The sequence below is a fragment of the Platalea leucorodia genome (assembly GCF_965183815.1).
Source record: "Platalea leucorodia genome assembly, chromosome: 5".
Lineage (NCBI taxonomy): Eukaryota > Metazoa > Chordata > Aves > Pelecaniformes > Threskiornithidae > Platalea > Platalea leucorodia.
The window spans coordinates 36,832,758-36,844,311 of record NC_138827.1 but is presented as its reverse complement, the minus strand read 5'-3'; the positions used below and the strand labels follow the sequence as shown (position 1 = coordinate 36,844,311).

The window sequence follows — 11,554 nt, the reverse complement described above, 5'->3', positions numbered from 1 at the left end:
CTCTTAATTTATTTTGCTTATTCGTATTTTGGACATGTTTATTTGTTTATAAGATTGCTGTACGTAAATAAAAGCACTAGAAAAACTCCCAAGCCATTGGTTACAAATGATTTAAAGCTCATTTCTTCTCTAAAAATTAATAATGTAAAAATGAAGCCTTCCTGTCCACAGATCTACTCGTCTCCCTGTCTGTATCCAATTATGTCCGCTCTTTAAGAGATTCCCCCCAAACTGAGCAGAAATGCTGTGACTGCTCTCAACAGCGCCTGGAACACGGGGCGATTTTGAAGCATTTTGGGGTACTTTTCTCTTGCTAGCTGCCCAGCCCCGACAACCCAGCTAACGAGACAGGTTTCTGTGGTTCCTCCCATCCCACGGCCAGCATCACTCACAAGCTCCCCTGGGGCCGCCTGCGCGCGGTTGCTGACAGCGATGGGCTTTGGTGCAGCCTCGCGCAGCAGCGTCTCGGCCGAGGAGAGAGCAGAGCAGGGCTCAGCACACGCAGAGCCTGCTGGTCCAGCACCCAGAGAAAACCAGCCGTAATTTACCTGCAAACCGTCGGCTTTTATAGCTAACAAGGTGAAGGTCTAACACATCTGGCGACGCACAGGGCCATTTTTCAGAGTGAAAATATAATCTAAGGGAGACATTTCCTACGCTTTCTGTGTAACGAGGGGCTGTGCTGTTGGGGAGGAATGGTTCATTATATCAATGTGGAAGCATCAGTGCAATGTTCATAGTGGATTATCAAATGTCTGAAGGCTTTGTAGATGTGTTCGTTCTGCGTACAGATGAACCCACCGCTTCTCCAAGCTTGCTCAGCAGCGCGGTTTAAGTCTCCGATGCAGGTCCACTGATCTTTGTCTTCCCTTGAAACAGCCCATTTGGAATGATCATTAATGGAATAAAAGGTGGAATTCAATGGCGTCCCTATTTGGTGTATGTTGTAGACATGGTAGCTGAGAGAGCAATTTGAGGGAAGTTTTTGGCCGGAATGCTGCCAGGATTCAGCCAACAAATCAGTCTTCAGTTCCTGAGCCACCCAGGCCACGTAGATATCTGTGGAAAAACACAGGGGGTGGGAAATCAGTTTTTCACGTTCCTTCATTAAAGAAGAGACTGAAAAGCATCACCTAAAAGGGGCTCGTTTCATTCCCATGCATAAAGTGGGGCAGAAGGGATTTTGCCCCCTCCCCTTATTTTGACTTGTTTCAGAAGTTCATTTCTACTTTTCCTTCTTCTCCTGGAAAACCTGTTACAAACAATCAGCAGGAAAAAAAGGAAGGAAAAAAAAATTCAAGCCTTCTTCATAGCAAAAAAAAAGCAGATGATTCAAACCCCATTTTTGTTCTTTGTTGTTATCGTTGAATAGCAGGAAATAACTTTTCTGAAAATCCCGTTACTGAACACCTTAAGAAGGTGTTTGAAGGACCAGACAGCTTTTCGTTTTGTGGGGCTGAGAGAATATTATGACAGGACGCCTTTCCCTGCCCTCTGTTACATTTATTTCTGAAGCTGAACTTCTTTTTTCCCCTCAAAGAAAATACCAATTGTCAAAGAATGCATTAATCGCTTATTACTTGCTTGAGAACGTGTGACAGATAGAGCAACAGGTTCCCTTACCATCTATGTACAAGTGTGACTTCGCAAAGTGGAGAAAGGTTTCCCCCTGAGCTGACTGGAGTTTGGAGAGGTGGCGCAAGGGGACCGAGGGCAGCCTGGACCCTGCGCAGAGCTTCTGCAGATTTGGGAGGTCAGCTTGGAAGATGTTAGGGATAGAACAGCTGTAGACTCCTGGATTATAACTCAGCATCTGTTGGTCTGAGAAAAACCCAAAGAAATGAACACATGCAGAATTAAAATGGGTTAAAGCGAAGGAATGAAGAGAGTAACGTTCTGCCTTGGAAAAGAAACCTAAATCCTCCTTAATCCTCACAGCCTATCTCCTGGAGGAGTTCAGTGTCAAAGTATCTTATTTGAGCAACCAAAACCACGTTTAATTGCTCTGTATTCTGACTGGCCCTGCAGCCCGTGGACTGGTTGGGCGAGTATGCTCAGGTTTTTCCACTTACGCCTCATTATTCTTAGCAGAACTGTTAACTGGTGGTCTCGGTCCACTGCCGCCTCCATCCATGCTCATCTTCAAGCCTGTAAGCACACAGCGCTCACACGGCAGAGTAAATTCAAGCCTGTCCATATTTACAGGAGTAGTTTCCAGTCAGTTACAGTTGCCAAGCCAAATGCAAACAGAGGAGCTGCCAAAGGGTCTAGTTTGGTTTTAGGGAGAACAGAGCTTGACTTTCAGCGTCTGGATTGAATTAGCAGAAGAAAATTACTTTTCTGTACCGTGCGCAGCTTAACTGCAGAAGTCCTTGCCACGGATACGCTAAAGAGCAAGGGAACAAATGGGCTCATTAGATGAGTTCATGGAAGACCAGTCCATCAGGAACTTTCCAGTCTTTCCGGCTCAGGAAATCCCTGAACCACAGATTACCAGAAGCTGGGAGGATGGAGCAGGAAAAGCATTACTGTCAGCCTCTCATTTTCTTGTCCTCTTTCCCTAAACACAGGCATAGATGCGCTTCCACAAACAGCAGCCTGGTTTAGATAGCTCTGGGGTGCGGCCAGCCTGGCCATTTGCGCAGCTTATGTGGTTCATTAATATCATTTGAGGCTTGTAACTGAGAAAAGAGTGAAAAAGAGTGTGAAAAGTGTTAAGGAACATACCAGTATGATTTCTTATAATGCCTTTTGATAGTCCCTTTTCAGATGCCAGTACCAGATATCACTGTCAGATTGTTCTGAATCTTATGGGTATAGATTTCTTTTTTTTTTTTTTTTATTTTTCGTATTGGTATTTTATCTGGTAAAAAGTACCTGGGGAAATTCTGGGTGATATTTATTCCATACTTCGTATTTCTGACGTGTCAAGGCTACTACTCCAGCTCAAGCAGCGGTTGCCTTACATTTTTAGAACTGCAGATGATTGCAGCTGAGCAAGCTATTACTGCTAAAAATTATTAACCTTATATTTCCAAAGCATTTTGTATGCATGGACTGAGTTTACCCTTGATATGCACTTGTGAATATTACTATCCCAATAGTCCCCATGGGGAGATGGAGACAGAGGAGAAGAGTGAATTTCCCACCTTCACACAGGAAATGGTTGGATAAGCGTAACTGAAGGCAAGGCGGCTGTTTCCAGGCCCCACTTGGTTTCCCAATTGGACAATGAAGGACGAGAACAAGCAATTTTTGAGGCAAAGCCTCAAGGAAAGCAGTCAGAGAGGTGCGGCAGGGAAAAGGCTTTCTTAGGGAGAAGCTTTTCATACCGATTTCTGTGAACTGGTCATATTTGAAGGTTATACAGATGGCCGTCTGTCCGTAGGACTCCCCAGTAGCTGGATACCCATAACCGTCCTCAGGGATGGGAGGGAACAGGGGCACACTGTGAATCACCCAGAAGCCTTGTGATTTGTCCAAGAGCAGAAATCCTGTCCAAGAAAAGTTATTGCAAATGAATTAAGGGGGGAAAAGCTCTGAGATGATACATCTGTGTCCTACTTTGGATTTGCTGCTGCAGACACCACACTTCAGTGTGTCAATGTCTACAGTGAACTGGCTCTAGAGTAGATTAATGGATTATAGGGGACACTAATATTGTGTTAAAATGGCATTAATTCTCTCCTGCATAGCCTATCTCACACTGTCACCACTTTTCTTTTTAAAAAAATATCTTTTCAAAACCTTTTTCTCTGCTCAGATGTTACCTTCAAAAAATCTGATGATTTAGTGGCTGTGACCCTCTCTCTACTGCACATTTTCCTTCCCTTCATATATTCACTGCATAAGGGGAAGCAGACTCCGTCAACACCGTGTCTCCTTCCCCAGACCAAATTCTCCTCCGCGGGGAAGCAGCAGAGAGATGGTCTGTGCCTCTCCCTGCAGCAGGGTGCTCCAGGGAGGAGCACGGCTCCCGCGCCGTCCCCGTTGCTGCAGCCTGGAAATCCAGCCCTGCAAAATGTCTTCATCCCAGAGTCAGGGTGGGCAAACCCCATCTGCTTCCTCAAGGGAATATTTAGACCTCCACTGAAGTTTACACTTATTTGAAGTCTTGCTTTACTTCAGCTACACACTTTAGCACTTCCATGATCTTGGCAGCCGTTTCTTGCCCCAGAGAGGCAGCGTTTAGAGGGGTTTATATTTAGGGTGCCTTTCCCTTCACACCTTGTACCGCTGTTGCCATTGTGCTCAGGACGATGTGGTCTGTACTCGCTGAAAGGAGTTATATGAGTTTCAACTCTTGAAAACCAAGGGTCCATGAGCCCTAAGAGTTCTTCAACACAGCACAGGCATAGCAAAGCCAGAACAGAAGCTGCAGCATATATAACTATACAACAAACCACACCTCATGCAAATCATTCTCCAGTTTTGCTTTAGGCAGGAATTTTAGATACGCAGATAGACAAACAGATAAGTACATGCTATCCACAACTTTAGAAAGGATAAAATAGTAGCTTGGGACTCTCCCTGTACCTTTGGTATGTCCTCTTTTCCACCCGTCGGAGTCTGACTCGGGGACCTCATCATTGTATATCGCATATACAATGCTGTTCCTCTGCAGGAAAACATACATTTCTGAAACGTGGCATTCAGTAAAAGGAAGGCATTTAAGCGAACATCTTCTGCTGGCAACAGAAGAAAGAATTCAGGACTTCTCTGTGTGAACATCACGAGCCTCATCCTTCCCCTCATTCAGCTGACAGAGTCTCTGCAGAAGTTACAGTAAAATAAATCTGAAGACTCAGCATTAGGGTCCCGGTTAGTATAAAGTGGGGGTTCTCTCAATCGTTGCAGTAGCCCTTCCTCAAGAGGTCGAATATGCTCACTGAGATAATTTACATGGGTTTATTGGGCACGCACTTGCAAAGAAGTTCCCCCCCCCTTTTTTTTTTGTGCCTCTCTCTCTGTGATCCGGTGAAAATGTTTGCTGAGGAAAAATAGACATGACGAGTGCTCTTATGAAGGACAAGCAATTAATGCTTTTTTGCAAAATATTTGCATATGGCTGCACCTTATTCCCCTTGAATAGAGAACTTCAAAGGAGTTGGGACATGTTTCTCCTCCCACTGTACTTTGAGTTTATAAACAGTTTATTACAATTACAGTGAGACCTGGAATAGGGCAGTCGATTGGATTGCCAGTATTTGACTGACTTCCGGGAATCTCTTCTACATATAAATTAGTGACACCCTACCACTAACCCCCAGCAGAAATGCAAAGACGCACCCAGACTCCCAAGAATACTCTGCAGATGGTAAAAAAATAACTATAGGCAGATCTCGTGGTATTTTATAATCGCTTCACACAAATATAAATGAGGTGTCTGACTGTGGGGGGAAAATAAAAGGCCTAACAAGCAGCATATTGCTGCTAAAGCAGTCCCAGTGATTTCAGGGAGGAGAGCAAAACCCAGATTTGATTTGAGACAGAGTGTGAAACACATGCACGTGGGAGAGCTTAGGATGAGTGTCTGTAACAGTCACCACTGGTCCTGGTCTGGTCTGAGTTCACAGCTTCAGACGTTGCTCAACATGAATTGCAGAGAAGCCAAAGGGACTATGTACTAACACTCGTTTTTTGATGGACAATACTTTAAGGGTGTGAAAGGCTTGACTAGAAATTAGAAGTTTGAGGATAATTTATAATTGTAGCCAAAACTGCAAATAATCTGCCCAGCTGTCAAGACACTCCCCTTTATGTGTTTTAGTAGATCTAGTCGGTCAGGTCCGGCCATACCTTGACAAGCTTATTTTGGTTGGTTTAATTTCATTTGCATGTAATATCAAGTAAGCATAGTAACAAAATGACAGTTAAATGTCACTTGCCTTGGATTCATACATCTCGTACAGCTGCGTCAGTGTTTGTCCCAGAGCACCCTGTGTCATGTTGATGAGGTATTTGCCCAGCTGCCACTGCGGAGCCAGGGCGTCCATGTACATGTATTCCAGCCCCAGCGTGGGAATCTCTCCTTTGGCGTGTTTCGGCAGCTTGTAAAGGGCAAACCTGCAACAGTGAAGAGCAATTGGTTTTTTATAACCATCCCGTTTAAATGTGTAAATCAATATTTCCTCCCCCCCCCAAGGATTTAAGAGAAGGGTGACTCGGGGCACACCTGCGCCGGAGGGGGCCCAGCGCCGCCCGCCCGCAGTGTGGATGTCTCAGCCTCGAGGAGGTGACCGGGCGCAGGGACCAGCAGCAGTTTGGCAGCACGGTACCTGCTGCGGACAAATTTGCTCTGCTTCTTAGCAAGCAAGGGAGGCTGATTCGGCACCGAACTCCTGTTGCTGTGTCCAGGCTGCTGTTGGTACCCCAAAAGAATTTGAGGTAGCTCTGGTTTGGAGTCCTGTTTAGCCACCAAATCCTTATTCCTCCTGGTTCTGGTAGAGAACCTCAAGTCCCAAACTCAGTCTGACATTCTCATGGTCAACCTGGACACCTCTTACCAATACATTTTTTTATTATATAAATATAACTTTATATGAAATAGATAAAATTATTTATTACAATTATAAAAATGCAGAATGTTCTATTTATACATATTAAAACCGCAACATAAGCATAAAGCCATGTGATAACGTTGTTCCAGTCTTACTTTTCATAACAGACTCGCACTCTGCTGAACTGTTGCAGACTGGATATTGCAAGCCATTAGCCAGAAACACAAATCTTTTCAAAATTGCAGAGTACTCAATATTGTCAGTAAATGGCTCCGTTCATATTAATGTCCCTGATGAAGTAAACAGGTTTTCCCAGTGCACAAGTCCATGGGATTAATTGCAATATAATTAATTGAGCCACTTTCTTTGAGTGCTGTACTTGAGTCATTTGTTATTTATGTCAATAGTGAGAACTGAGTGGCATTAGTTTCAATCCTATACTATTTACCAAAAATGCAGCCTGACTGTGCTTAGCCCTTCAAGTACGTCAGGAGGAGCGAGCCTCGCCCAGCTGATTTACAGTCTCAAGTTGGTCAAAAAAGGCATCTCCGACAGCAGGTAAGAAGTGGCAGGAAAGCATTTTGCCAGAGGAATATTTAATCTGTGGGAAACCTACATGTACTGGCAGAAGAGAAACACACACCCCTGGTGATCCTGGTAATCCACCTGCCTTGCCACGGAGTGAGTGATGTTCCTTAAATATCTCTGGAGCAATTGCTGCTGATGACAGATGACAGAGAAGAGGAGGAGGTGGTTTATACAGCAAGGCTGTATAAAGAGAGCTGTCCATGTACGGAGTCACAACAATCCCTTTATTTGAGATGAAGATTTGGAAAGGAGAGCGGTAGCACCAGTTACCGTAGTACGAGCTGATCCAGGAATTAGTGTACGGAGCCTTTCCAAACGGCTTTGAAATGTATTGGAAGATTTATGCTCTTGGGGTGTTCACAGCCTTGCATCTGATAAATAGGCGTTAGCAGGTACGCTTACGGAAATGCTAGTAGTTGAGCTATCAGTAAATTGCTTGCCAATTCCCAGTGGATACATGTTTTGGCCCTTTCCAGAAAGCCAGCTGAGTGTATCAGCAATTAAAGTTGCATAAAAGTCTTCACTGCTATTTGTGCACAGGAAATTTCTCAAGAGCTTAGGCATTTGTGGGAGCAGACCGAAAGTTATTTTCCTGAGAACCAAGGAAAAGCAAATCCGCTTACACCCGATTAGCACTGTCACGTTGTTTGCTTGTGACTGAACACAAAGTTACTACAAATAATCACATCTTTACTTCTCCCCCCCCCCCAAAAAAAAACCCCAAACAACGTGCATCCGTGGCTTCAGTCCTTGACTCAATACACCTCAGAAAGCAGAGTTTTGGCTTTTATGTGCATGAAAAGCTTCCCACAGAATACAGCGAGTTTGGATGAATAAAGGGAAGACTTTCTGCCCTCCTTAGAGAGCCGATCCTGGTGCCCTTTGCTCTGGTAGCTCCTGCGCGTGGTGCAGCGGGACGAGCTCCCGAGTGGAATGAAAACACGGGGGGGGACTTTTGCCAGCCCAGGCCCCGCGTGTGGGTGGGAGCTGCAGGCACGGCTGGGAGCACAGGTGGGATCGGGTCAGGGAAGGCAAGGGATTCCTCCGGTTTCGTGGCAAATGAAAGGGTGCATGCACACTAATAATGAGTAGTTCTGGAATATTGCAGGATGAAACCACTGAATAGTAGGAACTCACATAAAGCTCTTGCTAACTGAATCTAAAACCTGCAGTGCTGTGTTTGTTTGAGAGGGTGTCGACATCTTTTGGTTAAGAGGAAGCTCTTCTCAGCAGTTTCAGTTCTGCTTCTCCTATCGGCTTCATAGCAACCAAATCCAGAATCAGGCAGAAGTTGACTATTTCTTGTCAATAAACTAGGATGACCCCCACAGACAGATAGGCAAGTTTCTCTTTCATTTGATCATGGCGTATTGGAAAGGAAATCCCTCATGTCCTCCCTGCTAAACTTGGCAGAAGGGAGCATGGTTCTACCTGTGCAGGCCCCCCCGCTCCCACCTGGAACGGGTCCCGCGTCACTGGGGTTCACACGCGTGGCGGCACAGGTGAACTACTCCTCGTCGCAGCTTTCAAAGAATTTCTCAGAGAATTTGCACACAAAAATTATGTTCGTTTAAGAAATGGATGGTAAAGGTTTTCTTGTTTTGTTTTGAGTTTTTTTATTTGTTTGGGTTTTGGTCTGTTTGGTTTGGTTTGGTTTGGTTTAGCTTTAGCACACAGAGACTCATTCTGCAAGGAATAATTGCAGTTTGTGGAGAAACGAAATTTCTCATACCTTTAAGTTGCACCAACTAAGAGTCTGATTCCTGAAAAACTCCCATTATCCAGAAGGGCCCTGGCAAGGGTGACAAGTCACAGGGACGGAGCGGACTCTCATACGTTTGATGCTAGGCCAACAGAGAGCAAAGCTGGCTTTATGCCCCTGCTTGAGCAGCCTGCCCGCGGGGTGAGGAGCCCTGCCTTCCCTGCAGTGAGCTGTGTGCAAGGGAAGGGACGTGCAAGAATAGCACCTACGTCTTTATCACTTGTATCCAAACTAATCATTGTTCCCTGAGAAAGACACTTTTCTTTTTAAATCGGTTTCTCTCTTATGATATTTATCTCTGAGAGGCTTCGGTGCTCTTTTTTAAGAGCCCTCATTTCACTTTTTAAACCTGGGTTGGATGTCATTATACTTTGCGTCTTTCATCTTCAAAGCGCATTAATCCAATTAATCATTTAATGCCCAACCCGGGCTCACTGCTGGCAGTGGGATGGTCCCAGCTCTAACGCGCCGGCGGCTCGGGCGGCGGGAGCGACCTCGGCCCCTCAGTCACAAGGCGCTTTCCCACCCTGCCGCCCCTGCCCCGCGCCTCTCCCCATCCCTCCCGGGGGCTGCTCAGCCTCCGCTCCCCCTCAGCAACGGCAGCGAGGGCACAAGTCCCACCACGCTGCTGTTCGGGTAGGAGCGACGAGGCTGAGGGCGAGATACGGCCGTTTTCCCCGCTCGGCTCAGTTCCCTCAGCCAGATGAGCCACGTGCTGGAGCCCTGGCCCGGGCCGGGCGCCCGCGGGGCTGCCGCCGGTGAGTGCAGCCTTGGCGCCCCAACACAGATTACGCTCCCTTTGATGATGAGACATGAACACGGCGTAAACCGGTGATTATTTTGCAGTTAGTCATAATGCAGCAGGGTGTTTGGCTCAGTGAAATGAAATCACATTTCAATAACTTATCCTAGGTTTTCCAAATGCAAAATTCAGCTACTACTCACAGGCAAACAGGATTAAAACAGTGATTGCTATGCATTACTTCTCAGCGATCCACCTACTTCACGTGGTTTACTCTCAAGGGTTATTTACTCACCCAGCATTTCTCCCCTGCGCGGTATTTACTTACCAATCGACTGGCTCCCCGTCTTCATTCCTGCAGGAGATCTCAGCTGCCCACAGGGGCGCGGAGGAGAGAAGCAGTAGCAAAGCAGGGTGACACCGTGCAGATCCCGCAGGCATTTTGGTTTCTCGACTGCACAGGGCGAGCACTGAGTAGGTTCTAAAAGCAGAAGTTGCGTTGCGTTAGCTGTCAGCTCCTGCTGTACGCGGCAGCGAGCGCACCCCGGGCGGCTGCCCAGCCTGGGAAGCGGGGCTCCGGCGGCAGGGACAGCTGGCGGCGGCGGGGCCAGGGCTCCCGGGAGCTGCTGGAAATTGCTCCGGATTTCTTTGGGCAGCAAAACGGCAAAATGACAGTTGTCAAGTTACGTTTTTGAGAAAACTTACCTTTGTATTTTAAGAGGTAGTATTTTGACTATTTAAAATATTCAAGGTATTCTGCTTTAAAAAAAAAAAAAAAAAAGCTGCAGATACCAAAACCCTTTTTGTTTTCTTTTTAGTGCTGCATGACTGAAGTATGCATTTTTTACAACTCCCTGAAAAAACCTCGGTGTTCAGACAAGCAAAACAAAACCATTTCCATCTCACTGCTCCATCCAGCCCGTGTAGCGAGCGCAGCCTTTGCACCCTTCCTGCGAAGAGGGTTTCTGGTGAAGCGCTGAGCCCTGCCCCGTTCTGGCTCCGGCAGTGGGGGCCTTCATTTGCCACTGGGGATTGAGCCCGCGGGGACTGGCAATCGGAGAAAACACTCTGATCTCTGAGCCACAGCAATTGACTTACAATTAGTTAATATTTTTTTTTTAAATTATCTTTCAAGTGCATTAGCATTTCTCTTAGGAGCAAACGTGTCTGAATTGAGCAATTTTACATCTAATAATCTTTAGCAACTCACACATAAAAAGCTTCAATTTATATTTTGGTGTGTAAAATATTCTTTCTCCCTCCTCATTGTGCTTACATTGAAAGGTGCCGATTTACATTAAAAGATGGTGATACCAAGTACGGGATATTTCAGCCTCAGGGAAAGTCCAGTGCAACAAGCTCTGGATGTTTTAGCATAACAGAAATCCTCACAACCTTCACAGTATTTTGTCTCCTTCCTAGTATAGCCTCTCCAGCGCTGTAACAGACGTGTAAATCGGGGGTGCTTGACAGAAGCAGGATAACGTTGAATAGGGCTTAGCGCAAAAAAACCCAATGATCCCAGAAAGCCAGGATTTTGGAGGCATGGATCAAAACCTGAATTTTGCTGCTCAGACTTGCTCCTGATCCCTTTTGTGGGAGATCAGAACTGTAACACAGTTGTGAGGAAATGCTTTCAACCAGCCCAGCTCAGTCTGTCTTTTATTCTTGCTCTCGGGAATTGCAACGTGCATAGAGGGGGTAATAAGACACACAACATGCCAAGAACTTGGCAGCTGTTTCCATTTTCTGTTTGGGACTTCTGCCTGCTTACAAAGCAACCTTCCCACCCCTCACGGAAGAATTGCTTTGCTACTCGGCGCTTCCACTCGGTCTCGGAGCAGCAAGTCTCCGCGCCCCTGCCTGTGTGACGGCGGGCAGCCCCGGGGACACAGAGCGCTGACTGGGCTCTGCCTGCTAACGGGGGGCTCTGCCTGCTAACGGGGGGCTCTGCCATGCAGG

At 46.3% G+C, this 11,554-nt stretch overlaps 1 protein-coding gene across 1 annotated transcript; it reads right to left on the bottom strand.

The window, feature by feature from the left end:
* Positions 1-12: 12 nt before the first annotated feature.
* On the bottom strand, positions 13-10,054 carry DNASE2B (deoxyribonuclease 2 beta). The gene is made up of 6 exons (XM_082312526.1): positions 9,921-10,054; positions 5,889-6,066; positions 4,537-4,618; positions 3,333-3,494; positions 1,624-1,821; positions 13-1,059 (listed from the first exon to the last, which is right to left on the bottom strand). Exons 1-6 carry the CDS (start codon positions 10,031-10,033, stop codon positions 704-706), a joined length of 1,089 nt encoding a protein of 362 aa, XP_082168652.1. The 5' UTR covers positions 10,034-10,054; the 3' UTR covers positions 13-703.
* Positions 10,055-11,554: the final 1,500 nt, after the last annotated feature.